Source organism: Oikopleura dioica, chromosome 1, assembly GCF_907165135.1.
Source record: "Oikopleura dioica chromosome 1, OKI2018_I68_1.0, whole genome shotgun sequence".
NCBI lineage: Eukaryota > Metazoa > Chordata > Appendicularia > Copelata > Oikopleuridae > Oikopleura > Oikopleura dioica.
The window spans coordinates 11,106,942-11,122,275 of record NC_137291.1 but is presented as its reverse complement, the minus strand read 5'-3'; the positions used below and the strand labels follow the sequence as shown (position 1 = coordinate 11,122,275).

General features: G+C 39.4%; 4 protein-coding genes across 5 annotated transcripts in view; 1 reads left to right on the top strand and 3 right to left on the bottom strand.

Annotated features, from left to right (window-relative positions):
- LOC145701357 (eukaryotic initiation factor 4A-I-like) overlaps positions 1-15,334 on the bottom strand; it is a 68,325-nt gene that overhangs the window by 35,682 nt on the left and 17,309 nt on the right. The window lies entirely within an intron of this gene.
- Positions 1,191-2,242, bottom strand: LOC145710851 (protein CFAP276-like). Its single transcript, XM_081788557.1, has 5 exons — positions 2,093-2,242; positions 1,979-2,051; positions 1,705-1,819; positions 1,577-1,661; positions 1,191-1,443 (listed from the first exon to the last, which is right to left on the bottom strand). The coding sequence occupies exons 1-5, from the start codon at positions 2,154-2,156 to the stop codon at positions 1,310-1,312; spliced, it is 471 nt and encodes a 156-aa protein (XP_081644683.1). The 5' UTR covers positions 2,157-2,242; the 3' UTR covers positions 1,191-1,309.
- On the bottom strand, positions 2,396-11,197 carry LOC145695992 (proprotein convertase subtilisin/kexin type 7-like). The gene is made up of 11 exons (XM_081773027.1): positions 10,813-11,197; positions 6,580-6,784; positions 6,363-6,530; positions 6,153-6,251; positions 5,796-6,017; positions 5,002-5,317; positions 4,392-4,846; positions 3,912-4,142; positions 3,505-3,710; positions 3,168-3,457; positions 2,396-3,005 (listed from the first exon to the last, which is right to left on the bottom strand). Exons 2-11 carry the CDS (start codon positions 6,691-6,693, stop codon positions 2,770-2,772), a joined length of 2,337 nt encoding a protein of 778 aa, XP_081629153.1. The 5' UTR covers positions 6,694-6,784; positions 10,813-11,197; the 3' UTR covers positions 2,396-2,769.
- Positions 13,218-14,972, top strand: LOC145701873 (cytochrome P450 2C15-like). The gene is made up of 8 exons (XM_081779092.1): positions 13,218-13,478; positions 13,523-13,807; positions 13,866-13,991; positions 14,036-14,090; positions 14,137-14,236; positions 14,295-14,539; positions 14,579-14,792; positions 14,841-14,972. The coding sequence occupies exons 1-8, from the start codon at positions 13,245-13,247 to the stop codon at positions 14,935-14,937; spliced, it is 1,356 nt and encodes a 451-aa protein (XP_081635218.1). The 5' UTR covers positions 13,218-13,244; the 3' UTR covers positions 14,938-14,972.

Sequence of the window (15,334 nt, the reverse complement as noted above, 5' to 3'; positions counted from 1 at the left end):
ACCTTGCGGTTTATAGACTCAAAGACTACCGCATCACAGAGCATTTATCGCACTTAGGAAGGGTTCAAATCTCAATTCAATATTGATTCGCTTTGAAGCAAATTGTCGATGTGACATCGTCTGTAATTGTGAGATTCTTCTGTAAAAATGTTGGTACTTCGAATATAAACTACAACATTCGAACCATTAAAAAGCTGGATGTTGTCAATTGCAAGTGCCTTACCGACAGCCATTGGAGTCAAACAAATAGAACTCGATGTGCCGAACATGAAGCTATCAACAAATGGAGAGCCTTTCACAACGCTATCATTCTGTGGGCCCGAGGATTGGGTGCTAGAATGGAGAATAGCAAGAAGCGTCTTTCTTTTCTTTGTCCCTCTTTTAATTATCATCACTTCATATTCAACAGGTATATTCGGCCAATAGACTTCACGATTGAGCTTTTTTCGAAGTGTATTTGAAAATAACGAGGCATATGAAAAAAGTCAACTTGAAATCTGCAACCGCTCAACAGGGTATTTTAAAGCTGCTCATAGGCAAGGCCGTTCAAAGTTCATAAAACAGGAATAATCGACTATTTTAATAATTCAATTATATAGCCCGTTAAAAGCTCTGATGGTCAGTTATATTATCGCATGGATGCCATATCACACGTCAAAGATCGTCTTTATGCTAGACAGGGATCTACTTTTCTCAACTTTATGCCAAATGATTAGAATTTTAATGATCCCATTTGACAGCTTGGAAGACCGAATGGAGCTGCAGTAGATTTCTGAATATGGTTCAAGTAGTTTTCCAGTTGATGGGTCAAGGTTTGTCTAAAACATAGAAAGCGATTTGCATATTTTCTCGAAGTGGCTGGCTGCGTCGATCCGATTATTTATTGCTTCCTGAGCAATGAGTTCCGAACCGATCTTTTTCATATCCTCAGCTGCAGGAGAGGTTGAAGGGAATTCTAATATCGAGCACAAGAAATATTACGGTAACCTCCATAAGATTCCAAGAAGCAACTTCCCTCGGAAAAACGATGAAATACATAAACTCCGAGCCTTCAGCAAGTAGGAAAAGTTCTAAAAACTATATCTATAAAAAATTGGGAGATTTTTTAACTATGAAAAGCCCATTTCATTCAAAGAAGCCACCGAAAACAATTTGTAAAGCGTAGAATATTTTAATGATATCATCATCTGGTGCAGTTCATATGAAAACATTCAATAAAAGTGAAAATGATTGCAATAAATTCAAAGAAAACCCAAACAAAAACAAATATCGAGCCATAATCTATCTGATTTTATTGCTTAAATCATGTTTAAAGACTGTAAAAGCCTCCGTCAACTTTTCGCACGTATCCCCTGTTCGTATTTGCTCCATGATGACCCCGGATGAGTTGATTTCCATCCTTGCTGTTTGCCACTTGTTTTTCATGAACAGTAACCCTTATCGCGATCTCAATATGTCTTATTTCGGCATTTGAAGTTTCACCAAGTGCTCAACAAACAAGGAGGAGCGAATCTCGCGCATCAGTATTTGTCGGGCAGTAATTTTTATTTCTATTTGCAGATCGCGTTCCTTATCGGCGGGTCAGCAGGATCGAAGGCCAGTTTTTCTTCAACAGTGCGGTTCTTCAGCTTTCGTCCAGTGTCAATTCCCAACGTTTCTCGCTACAAAAATATTTTAAAAACGGAGGTTCTCAGCGATCCTTACCTGGACAAGAACCTCATTTTTGCTCGCGTTGAATTTCCATGGAACATGAGTAGTTTTAATTACAAAGTCAAGGGAGTCCCGAGGAGCTTGAGGATCATGATAGTCTCGTGTTCGCCTAAATTGAATAAAATATTAGGATTTTATGATCGATAGAATTGAAATCAAGGAGGAACTAAAGCAATAAAATACACAATATAATTAATTTTGGCAACAGAAAGGCAGGTTCAATCATAAGATTATGCCCTTTCTCAAGAAGGGATACACTGAAAATCACCTTTGGCTCTGTAACGTGTGAGTATATGCCAATCTTTGAAACGGATCTTCTTTCCCTACCACGTGACGGTGTTCTAAGAGTTTATATTAATAAATTAATGTACCAGAAAGATACTTTCTCGGTTGCCGAAAGTGTTGTCGTTCTCGAACTTTTCAATTGGGAACGGATCTCTGAACATGATGAAAAGGAGTAATTGAATTTAAAAATAAACGAATCTTGCCAGAAATCGACAGGGACACCCTCTCCATGGTGATCGGTGAACAATGACGCGAAATACTCCTTATTTACTAAATCCGTTCTACAGAATAAACATTATTTAGAAAGTGAAGAAGAATAAGCTTTTATAAACCGCTGAAAACAAGGAGGAGTAGGCGAACTTCACTAGAATTGAAGACAAGAACTTTATGTATTTTGTTTTTGCTTTATTTCATTTATCAATCGAACATGGAAGAAAGTATCGTATGTGAGTATTTACAGCATTCATATTACTTTGTCGGGTTGGTTTTTTGAAAATTATGACACCTTGGAAAAATAAAAAAACAACAGTCAGAGAAACGCCTACATTAGGTTCTTTTTGAAGGGCATTTAGAGTTTTAAGGGGAGCAATGGTCCTCAATTATCCGTTTTGAGGAATTCAATCGGTGAGAGTTTGAACTATTCAATTGAAATTTAAAGAATTAAAAAATGTTCTCCTGTCTGAAGAAGAATTGAAAAAAGTGGAGAAAGCAATTGACAGCATAATTAGAATCCAAAAGAATTCAAAAGCGACTTTGTTGAACTGATAGCTTCTTTCACTTTGCATTGTTTTGTAGAACAGAATCTATACAAGAAATATGTCCAGTCGTTGATCCAAGCTGCGGAGCCCTTGCGGGATCGACGAATGAATCCGAATTCTCAAGATCGTCCTCGTCTGGATCTGCCAGGAGCACTTTCTCGTCTGTGTTGCAAAATGCCATCTCGATCGTAAAGTAGATCGACCAGAAGACAAAGAGTCCGCTCATGAGCGCAAGAAGCTTCAGCGTCCGATCTGAAAGTTGAAATTGTTAATCCTTGTTTAGAAAAAAATGCTTATTTTAGCTCAACTTCCCACGCCCACAACTAAAGTTTTATGGAGAAAGAAGAGAGTACCGTGGTTTATTTCGTCACGAAACGATAATAAAGATGATAAGTTTATGAAGCAATTACTCACCTGAAATCGCTTCGGTAATGTCAAACGGAACTGATTCTCCTGGCGGACAAGGAATAGAAAAATTCGACGCGGGGTCGAGTTTTTCACCGCTGTAGGATTCTTCTACTTCTCGGCGTCGTTCTTGAACATCTTCCGAGGTTATAGAAGAGCCGTACAGGGTTAGTTTCCAATAGCGAAGAATTCCATGATCGATGACTCCGCGGTCGCGAACAATAAGATAATAATTTCCAACTGAGGATTCGCCCCAGCAGCGCACAGTCGAAAACGTCCAATCTTTGAAACCAAGTGGGCTGAAAAATATCGCGTGTTATTTATGGAGATCGGCATTGTTTGTTACCTTGTATCCTTCGCGCGATTAGGGCCGACAAGCGACTCAGTCCCGCTCGGACAAACAATCGAGACTTCTATGTCACCACGTTTTCGATGCTCGATCGTTAATGTCACTTGCACATGCTCGAGAGTGATAACGCGGTGTAAGGCAGCATCCCGCTCGCTAACAGAAGCATGAAGTCGGAGGAAATCGTTTGTTCGTATTTTTTCGTTGTACCCGATTGTCTTCAAGGGATTTATTTATGAGCTTGAGCTGAAGGTTAATTTTCAACGATTTTCTTCGATCGAAATTTTGTTAATGCAATTACTATTTTCCAAGTAACCACTGTATTGCCTAACATTAGCCGTTATATTTGGCGAACGCATATTTGAGGATGGGTTCTTTTCCTTTTTGTATTTTTGTGAAAAATAAATCCCTTCCGGAGGAGAGAACGAAGTGAGCATGGGCGTTGTCCTCCAAACCTTCGCCGCGTTGACAAGTCGCCAGGCGTCCAATAGTCCAAAGCCGTACTGTGCCGAGTGTTGCAGCCCGGCCGCATTAGTGAACCAGGAGCGCACGTTCTTCGGCTTATGGGATCCCTTCGTGTGCCGCGCCGTATAAACAATTATATGCTGCACATCGCGCCAGGTCAGACAGGGTCGCACCTTAATATCTTTTTCAAAAAGCCACGTCTACTTGTCGGCTCATCAGTCTTTAGAGCGCCGAAGGTACAGCTGCTTTAATCGACCGCAACAAATTTTATTAAGAAATCTGCAATGCAAAATTTTTGCGAGGATTTTCTGCGATCTTGTTTGGCGTCAATACAAGTTCTGCGCGTTTGATCTTATAGGTTCATTCCGGAACAACTTTACGTGACAATAAAAACATTAAACAAAGAACCTCGTAGTACAAACCTGGAGCATAAGGGCGACCATTCCAGCAGCTAAGGGAGTAGCTGCAGAAGTACCAGTGTGAGAGCTGGTACAACCCGCTCCAGCAACTCCAGAGCCAGATCTGCCCATTGTCCAATCAGTGGTGACGATTTTTCTAGTGTCCCTGCCGCTCGGATTGCCCGAAGAAAACGTCGATGCCAGCATAGACGCACATTCCTCGGCATAGTAAGGCATATCACCTCGTTCGTCAACGGCACCAATGGTGATCGTGTAGATTGAGTTGGCATATCCATCAAAGTTGCAATTATCTCCTTCGTTGCCGCCGTTTCCGCTTGCAACAATGTAGATTGAACCGAAGCCACGTCGACCAGCGGTTACGCCGTGAATGAGTGCTGCTTGGGCGAGTGGATGCGGCCCGTCAAGGGTCTTTGCATCATCTTCCGGGCCCCAAGAACATGAGTAAATGTCGTTCACATCTAAATTTACTTTAAAAATGAAAGAAGAAAGAATGTTCTTTAGAGTCATATTTTATAACCTAAGTTTGAGCTTCTAAAATCTTCAACATAAGCGTAAATAGATAGATAGCCGGAACCGATCCGTTTTGCTCGGCAATGGCGAGATTAAATCTAACCTAGATGTTTGTTAAACGCCGTGGCTTCCATCGAATCGGTGATGGGACCATCTAGAACTCTGATTCCGGAGAACTTGGCTCCAAAGGAAACTCCAACGCCGCAGACGTCGTTGGGCACGGCGGCGATTTCGCCAGCGCATCGCGTGCCGTGCTTGTTTTCCTCGTTTTCGTCGTATTGCGGCATCGGATTGTCGTCGTTTGAGTTGAGGTCGAAGGAGCCCTTGGGATTGTAATTGGCCAGTAGATCTGGATGATCCCACTGGACGCCGTCATCTACCACAGCGACAGTAACGCCACTTCCGGTCACGTTCATCGCCTGTTCATTAAGGTTGGAAATCTGATAATCCTCCTGCGAAGGAAATTAACCCTAATTGCGGAAAATTCGACATCAGCCTGAAACAGACAGCGCCCGAAAAATTTGCGCATTGTTAAAGACCGAAAAACAGCATTTTTGGAGACCGCTGCTCGGGCGCTTGAAAGAGCAGAGCAAATTCCGAGATAATTAAAGGAGATAAACTATCAGAATATGTTTTAAGGGTTCATTTACTGGTCATTTAACGATCTCGCGCTCAGATGAACTAAGAATGTCCCTTATTATTAGCTTAAAATTTCTCGTAAAATGGGAAAATACGAATTGATGATCTTTACTACAGAAGATTTTCCTACAATTGAACTTTAGGCAATTGAAAATTGTAATCTATCTTTCTCAGTTTTAATCATAAAAACTGCCGCTTTGACATAACGCTCAAATGTCAAGAAATCATAACTTTGAATCGCCCTTTTCGATTTGCAACCCGTTCCCATACGCCCGTGACGTTGCAGTCGTTTCCGGGAAATCGCCGGTTGAACAGATGCCATTGATTTGCGAACTCCGGGTCTTCGAACTTTGGCACGAGACTTGTCAGCGTTTTGAACTGCTTGTCCGTTAGTTTATGAGCGCGGGGCTTTGTTGAGATGCTGATGTTTTGCAGTGCGCGTTTTGGGACACGCTCTTCGATTGACATTTCGATGAAGCGCTAGAATCAGTTAACAAATGTCTTTGCTCAAAATATGCGTTGCTTAATTTGATGATTTTATTGACCTACATTTTGATGACGACATTTATGATAATTACGGTTAGGGCAGTCCTTAAATTTTAAAAGGAAAATTACCTCATGCGCCTTTGGAACATAGTATCGTTTCTTCCGGTTTAAGAGCACCTGTGGCGAGTAGTATTCGACATGAGGATGCCGCTTGAGCTTTTGCTCCAACTTATTCCCACGCTATCAAATTTAGGAAACGTTTCTTGTTTTTGATCTCATAAATAAGATTTGAAAGAACAACTTGAACTGACTAATACAAGATAATTTTATAGCGCGTGCCTGGAACTCCCTCAGATCAGTCGATTCTTCGTCCGGCCTTCGAGTAAAGAGGTAGTGACCGATGAGCTCGCCAACTTGTCCGTGATTGAGGAGATCGTGCTCGCGGGCAATCTGCTCCGCCAGCTCGTCGAAGAGGATACGGGTTGAGTTGATATCGCTTGCTCGCAACTAAGCGCATTTTTAGAGTTCTGAAAAGGGTCGAAACAATCGAGCTAACCTTAATGGCCCATTGCCAAGTATTGCCTTTGAAGTGGAGGTATTTTGGTGGGATTAAATTAGGAAAACTCGCCCCGACGAGTGCGAGTAACCACATTCGAATCGCGACTTTCATCTTTCTTCTTGCTGTTTCTCTGTTTTTTCTTGAGCTTCAGTCCATCTTCAGGCGATTGGATGTGACCAGCTGCTGGTCACAAGTCTGGAGTCTGAAGAATTGTAAAAATGTTAATTTTGCTTTAATTTCGCTGTCGAAAGTAAATCGAGTGGGTTTACGAGTCAGGGAAGCTGATGATCTCATTCTGATCCTGGCGCCAGAGAATAGGAAGCCCAAAACACTAATGTTGTAAAAGACCAAATAACGTCAAGTTTACAAGGCAATGAATAGCTTTTTTATGTAAGTTAGGTTTGGAGAATGAGTCTCTTTTAGATGCAGTCGGTAAGATGGGCAAAGATTTATAGACCTTATCCATGGCTTACTGTAAAATCCAAGGTTTATAGACTTTAGTTCGTTGTATCAACTGTTATTCGATGACAACAGAGTTAAACAAGGAATGTTTTATAAAAAAGATATTTTTTGGCAAATAGCAGATGGCGTGGCTTTTGATGTAAACATCGCGCTAAAATAAAACGTTCTAGACCAAAATTGTAAAAAAGATAGGAAATTTCTCTTGTCCCAAAAATATTGAAAAAGCGGTCATCGATATACTCCCGCTGAAAATCTCCATTCACCCCGCTGCGATTCGCCCTTTTTCGTGACTTTCTGTTTCGATTCCTCAATTTTCACTTGTGTATTCGACTACTGAATCAAAGCAGAGTAAATCTTTCAATCAAATTTATTGCTTTCTCTTTTGACAAAACACGGGTGTAATTTTAGAGAGTCTAAATATTTCCTGCAATCAATCTCGAAACGCAGAAGTTTAGTTAATCGCCCAGTCGTAAATCGCTCGATCATAATTCCTACATACGTCCACACGGATTTTTTTACATCACACTAAAGCCACTTCAAAGAAAGTTGAGAAAGTTTGAAAGTAATTCATGACTTCAGCGGTTCCTATTCTAGGAATCGTCGATCATTTTTATTAATTAAATTTATTAGAGTTGATTTATTTTACATTGATAGTGAAGAATTTATTTATTTAATAATTTTATTAAATTATTTATAAAAAAATAATTTATTAATTTATTTATTTAATTAACTTCTGTTTCATAATTTCATAATAAACTATTTGATAAATTGGTATGTTAGGTGATTTATCTTTCGAATAGCGCCGAAATAATGACCTTCAATTGATTTCAAATTCACTGACCTAACGTTCAATTACCGAGACTGCCTTCTAAAGAGGAGCGCAGGATTCTTCCTTGTTTCAATCTGTTAATCATCATGTCAAAATCCAAAAACCAAATCTCTTCTCAAATCGAAAAGCGAGCGTATTTATAGTTCTTTGTCAAAGAGTATATTTAGATAGTGCGAAGCGTAACTCGTTCCAGCGCAAATCAAATTTGGAAGAAAAAAAATCGCCTCGTATAAAAATCCCTCTATCACGCTGTCAACCCCCGCTTCGCCAATTTTAAATTTTCAAGACTTCTGTAGAAAACCTGAGTCAGGGTTTTTAAAACTTTTTTCGGCGAAGCCGCTTTGCGGCTTCGTTCTTGAAAAAGCCGCAGCGGGCTTTTTGCCAAAGATTTTTCAGAACCCTGACTCAGGTTTTCTACACAGGTTGCCCAGTCAGGTTTTAAATGCCCCAGTTGGACGGGCAAATAACTTTTAAACTCCTATTTTCTCCATAAAATGCCTCTCAGCATCCGACTTGTGGCAAAGTAAAAGATCTGTTATAAAAAGTTTACAATTAGAAACGGAAAGGATAAACATTTTCCTCTGCGGCTTTCTACCGGAATTAATTTTCCGAGTTGATTATGCAAAGCGAGCCTTCCTTTCTTTCGGAAATTGAGCATAACACCTTTCTAAACTTATCTATAAACAAAGGCTTAACTTTTTTCAGCGGCCGAGAAAGAGAGAGCGCTTTTTTCTCTCAACCCCTGAGCATTCCAAATGTGCCGGGTTAATATCGGCTTCCTTATTACAAATCAAATTGATGTAAATTCCGCCCAGGGTGGAGGGGGATCGGATCGCAGTCACTGCCGCTCAGCTCCAAAAACTGGTGATTAAAAAGGGATGAATTCGCTCGGCGCTTCCTCTAGGTCCTTAGCTTCTTGCCAAACCGCTGGCTCGCCTTTCAATGGACCGGCATTTTTACGTTTACGTTTCTTTTCGATCCCATTATTTGCTATCAGAAAATTTAATAATAAAAAATTTCCTGTAAAAATATCAATCGCCAAATCTTCCTAAAAATTCGAAAGTTCGAAAATGACAAAATTTAGTGAGAAAATCAGCCAAAGACACAAAAAAATGTCAAATACGAACAGAAAGTTCCACACTTTAGGATTAAATTCTCACGATTTCGGAAATTCTAAAATTTCTCAGGCGGCAAAGAATTATAAAAAGGGATGAAATGGAATTTTGGAATTTGGAATTCTGAAATCCTCAAAATCTCATGCCAATCACGTTCCAAGTTATATCCCTTTCAGAGAAACTTAAATTCATCTTTTATTGAAAAAAAGAATAGAAATGAGGGAAATTATGCTCAACGAATAAATATGACATCAGTTATCTAATTCATCATCAAATTTCACGTAATTACTTTGCTTCAAAAACTGTTAAATTTCGCGCTTTGGACGAAAAATTAATTTAAAATCGCCACAAATTTATTTAAAATTGTCAATTAGCGATAACTCAATTCATTTCTTAACCCCGTCTAGGAAGCCCTTCGCCTATCATTCCCGTCTGAAGTTCCCGGCCGTTTCTAAATCCTCCTTATCGCCCGTTTCGAAGAATCTCCCGAATTCTAGCGTTCAGAAAAAAAAATTCTCAAAAACACGCTCTGGCTCCAAGTCATGTTTTTTCGCGGAGCAGCGAAAAAAGGCGAATAAAAGAACTTTCAGCAGTAAAACGCAAAAATAAGAAAAAGTTCTTAAAAAGGGCAAAGAGTATGCACGTGAGCTTCTTTTCCTGCGAACGAGCTCGTTTTTTTTGACTGAATAATGTTCTGCTGGATAATCAAATTATTTGCGCCTCGCCGTGGGATACACGACGTTTAGCACAAAGCGACGTTTGGAACAAACGACGTTTGGAACAAAGCGACGTCTGGAACACTGTTCTAAACGTCGTTATATTCCAGGCGTCGTTTTATTCTAAATGTCGCTTTTTGGTCTGAAACGCGTGGGCGCTCAGAACGAATTAGATTTTAACGAGAACAAGTTATTTGCCTCAAAATATTAATTTGATAAACAGTATAAATTCGATAGAATAACAATAATGATTATCTTATGATATGTTTTAAGGAATAAATATATTATTAAACATATATGTATGTGATTTAAATATGTAACTTATTCAAAAACCCGAAAAAATCTGAAAAAAAAACCTCAAATAATATTGAATGATATTAACATGACTCAGAAGAGTATTTTTTACTATTTGAATCTAACAAAATAACTTATACTCTGGCATTTTTCAAGAGTTCGTATTTGTTCTAAACGTCGGTTTGTGGAAAACGTCGTTTTTCAAACTGATTCTAGACTAAATCAAATTTTTGAGAGCGCCTACGCGATTCTTAGCGAAAAGCGACGTTTAGAATAAAACGACGCCTGGAATAAAACGACGTTCGGAATAGTGTTCTAATCGTCGCTTTGTTCTAAACGTACTTGTTCCAAACGTCGCTTTGTGCTAAACGTCGTGTATCCCTCGCCGTGCAGCCGAGGGTACAGCTTAACATTCACCCTCGAGCATTATTTCTTAGTTTCAGAATAGACCTTTTTCTCTCTGCGCAGGGATTGAAAATTGACAGTAATTGGCAATAATCAACGTCGTCTTATACAAGCTTCTACTTATTGTCTGTACTTCTAACTCTAATTTTGTCTAGCAGCCGGCTGATAATTATAAATCTACTACTAAAATTAAGACCAAATATTCCCTCTCAGTTTTGATTCATTTATGATGACCTCTATTAAATTTAGCCCTAACGGTTAGGCTCCTAACCCTAACCCTTGCCTAGTAAAACCTGCCTTAAACCTTTCTACAAAAGAATTATTCTTTGTCCTACCCACTAACCGTAACCCTAATCCAAAATGCCAGAAAAAAGCCCAAACAGCTGAAAACCGTCTAAAAACGACCTACCTTCCGACTCTTGTTGGTTCAAATCCAACGTGTTCCCTTCTCGGCGCTCTTATCTTCTAATTTTTATCTCTCTGGTCAATCTCCACGTGACACTTTTTCACAAAGTCCTTCTCTCTATCTTCTCCTTTCGAATTTTTCTTTCTCTTTCTCTCTTTCGTTTTCGATGTTCGGCGTTTTCACTTTTTATCGATTTTTCTTTTCCTAGGAACAGGAAAGATAAAAATTAGAAAAGATTTTTTATTAAAAAAACAAGTCTAAAAAAGGCTGAAATGTGCCTCTGAAAATGTGTTTTTGTGAGTGTGTGTGTTGTTGGTGGCAATAGGGTGATTCTGGTGGTGGTGGCGCGGTGGTGGCTAGCTCTGGCCTGCGCTGAGAAAGAGAGAGAGAGAGGGCTGGTGTCAGTTCCAGCCACTGCGCGAGCCGCGGGTCTTCAAGCACAGCACCACCAAACTAACTAACTAACCAACCGCGCCATCACTCCCCCTTTTCCTTTTCGCCGCTCACTCATCCCTTGTGACTGAGCATTAACGACGCCGCCTCAGGGAGCCAGGAGAGTCATGTGATACGAACAGAAAAAATCGAAAGAAAGGGGACACACAGGAGCAAAAGCAAGATCAGAGGCAGTGTCAGTAGTTATTACTCACATCTGAAAAAGGGTTGAAGATTCTTCGAGAAAAAAAAATCAGAAAAAAAAAGCAAAAATAAAATTTTAATTTCAAAAAAAAATTTTACAAATAATTTTGCGCCTGAAATAATATTATTTTCGGTGTTTTTTCTGACTATGTTTATTATTCGATAAATAATCTTAGAGCTACTAGTAGTCGAAATTTGATCTGGCCATTGTACGCAGGAGGAGAATGCACCAAAGTCCTCGGCCTGAGTCTGGTGACGTCAATGAGTGCTGGCACCACACTCTGGGGTGCAGAAAGAACGGCGCTCCGATTAGAGGCGGGCTTTGGGTGGCTTGAGCGCGCGGCGCGCGTGCACACACAGCACCCGTCACTCAGCAGAGCCGACTATGACTACTAGTTAGTCGGACATCACCGGTTCGGGCGCTTCCACCACACGACACCGTGCGAACACACACACATACACGATCGCGCGCGCTCACGCTCAGCAGCGCCATGCAGTGATTTATCCAATTTTCATGCTGTTTTCCTTATATTTGAAAATTTGATTAATAAAATATTCTGAATTCTTAAGAATTAAGCATTTTTCGAGAAAATAAAGACCAAAAAAGCCAAAAGAAATAGCTCAAAAGCTTCAAAAAATCCAGGGTTTATCAAAAACCCTTCAGAAACACCCTTATCAAGTGTCCCTTAGTTTACTATACCAGTAATACTACCTGATGATGACCATCATTAGATAAAATGGTTATTTCTGTGAAAGATTTGCTCGAAAAAGGAGATCAACTTCGAAATCAAAATCGACTATTCTGTTTTCAGCCTTATTTACCTTCTCTTTCACTTTTCAGATTATTTAAAAGTCGAATATTATTCTGAAAGTCAAGTATTATCGTCAGCATGTTTTATTTCCCCAGAGCTTCCCTGAGTAAAAGCGTCGCTCTTTTCACCGCCTTATTAGTCTTTTTAGTTTTGAAATTAGCAGCCAGTTCATTACCTACTATCACTTTTCCATGGCGAAAGAGTTACCAGCAGGGAAAACAAAATCTCTGATTGGGCGCTCAATTACTTGAAGTCTCTTGAGATCGCCCTTCCGCGAAAAAACATTTCCCTCTCGCCTAGTAGCTCTTCAGAAAGGTGCTTGCTGGGCGAGTTTATTTGGAAGTGACTGGGCACTTATGAAGCGAAAAATTCTGAATCAACAGAATTTTAAGCTCTTTGGGAATCATGGAAGAACCAGAATTGTAGCATCTCTAACCCTAGCCATTGCCCCAAAATAGTGACCTACCGATTGAACCGTTTTTAACCATCAGAATGGAGTCCATAGTCAGACTAGGCCGCAATTGGTGGTCAAAAGAAAGTCGGTCTTAGCCAAATTTAATGAGTGTTTTTTAGATTCAAAAAGTAATTTTACGACTCATTATTTTTCATTATGAAAAATGGATAATCTGAGAGAACAGCTCCATTATTTTTTATTCGACAGAGATGGAGATTTGCTCTACGAAATCGGAGCAGTAGCCGTGGCGTATGGAATATACAAGATCGCTTATATAATTTTGAAGAATACAGTGTTTCATCCGATTCCGACTTTTCCGTATCCACAAACGAGGGATGAGAATTTTAAGGTTATCAAAAATGCACTTGAAGAAGGAACATTGCCGAAGATTTTCAGGCCGCATTTTTTTCCTGGATCGACTTTCAGGAAACAAGTTAGGAAGCTCCTATTTAGCGGCCTATTTTAGTGCCTAACAGAACATTTCCCAGATAACTTTTCTAAGTAATTTTTACGTCATCACCGATTTTGAAATCATGAAAGAAGCCTTCTCAAAACGTTCAATGTCGAACCGTCAGTTTTCAGAGAGATTTGAATGTACCATCAAAAATATGCTGCGGAGAAAAGACTACCACGAGATTGCAAAATCTATATTGGATGAAAATGACCAGCTGCTCAAGAATGGCGTTGGAAATTTGGCCGGAATCGCTGAAGGACGTTATGATCAGTTCCACAAGAAAATCAGGGCTCAATGGCATGATACGATGAAGGTAGTTTTCTGAGTTGGGGCTTTTATTTTGAATGGATTTTATAGCGTCTTGTCGGGAAAAATAAGCTCGCAGAAATCATTCAAGCGTCGACGGAAAATGTATGTCTTCATCTCGAGCGACTAGGATCAGATCCTTCGGGAATAGACCCAAGAAGAATTTTCATGAACGGAAGCATCAATGTTACTTCTGGACTTGCCTTTGGAATAAATTACGACTTCGAAGATCCCGAATTTTTGAAAATTGCTGACTACGTTGATAGTTTTTTCGTCGGAGTTTTGCACTTTATCTTGAAGTGCATTTGCAACAATGCTCTTCCCCTTTGGACATTGGTTGTGCAATTAACTCTTAAAAACGAAAATAATGATGATGAGTAATTCTCTAAATTAGATAAAAAAAAACCATGAAAACCATGAAAAGATCAGCCAAAGTGACTTCTACAACAAACTTTGGCTGAAAACGCCACTAAAACACTTTGAAGATGCTTTGCCGCTTTTTCACAGTTATGTTTTCAAAGTATGTTTTAGATGCAATAAATTTGAAGTAAAGTCCTTTTTTAGATTATCAAGGAGCAGCAAAAAACCCTAGACCCTGCAAATCCCAGAAATCTTCTAGGTATTGTTCATTTTTTTTCCGAGCTACAACTAAAATATGAGTTTAGATACCCTTCTAATCGAAGCATCAAGAGATCCTGAATGGGGATATTTCACTCTTGCTGCTACAATCGTAGCGCTTTACTTGGCTGCTACCGATACTTTAGCGTAAGCCGCTTTGCAAGCAATCATTCATCATAATTTATTAATAATGATTAATCATAAGAAACACTCTGACTTGGCTATCGTTGGTTCTTGCTGACCACCCAGAAGTGCAGGAAAAAATTTACGAAGAGTTAAAGTCTGCCCGTGAAAAAGACAATGACCTGATAAAAGAGAACTGTCCTTTTACGAGATCCGTTTTGTTGGAAAGCAGAAGGTTGAATCCGATCGCAGAAACGCTCGTTCATGTTGCCTCGGAGGACACGCAAGTCAAAGGGTTTACTTTTCCGAACAACTCGCAAATCATCGGTGATTTACTGTTTTTATAACATTCTTAATTAATTCTAGGGTCTCTTGCGGCGGTGATGCATGATCCGAAAAACTTCCCAGAGCCTTCAAAATTCATTCCAGATCGTTTTATTGATGAGAACGGAGAATTCGTCAATGACCCAAAAGTCTGCGGCTTCTCTGTCGGTCTTCGAAATTGCATCGGTAAATCGTTGGCGATCGAGGAGTACTTTGCTTTTGGGACAAGTATGGTGGAGAATTTCGAGATTAAGAGGTTGAAATTATTTATATTGTCAATTTTAATTGCTTTTTATATTTTAAGGATTGCTGGAAATATGGATATTGCTGACCATCCTGGCCTCAGAATTCCAAAAGATGATATTCGCCTTCAATTTATTCGAAGAAAAAATAAAGCATAAATGCTTTTGACCTGATAATTTCTGTAAAATAAATCGATCAAGAATATATAATAAAATTGTGCTATTTTTATTTACAATTTATCTTATTTTTTCTCGCTCTAAATTAGTTTTATACATTTCGAATTTGCTGAATGACATTGAGCAGGCGATTGAAAAAATAACAGAATGCATAAACTGCACAGATTTGGCCAATTGAAGTTATCAAAATCATCCAGTCGAAAGGATTGAGGCAGTCATTGGAAAAAGGCATCCCGTAGATGTTCATATTTGATTGATAGACGCAATTGTAATGCCGATTTGAGTACCACTCCATCAAATAATCTTAAATTTTAGAATTCAGATGAAGTAAAGTTTTTAGATCTACCGGTTGGTCGAACAAGCCGAGGGTCTTCTCCAT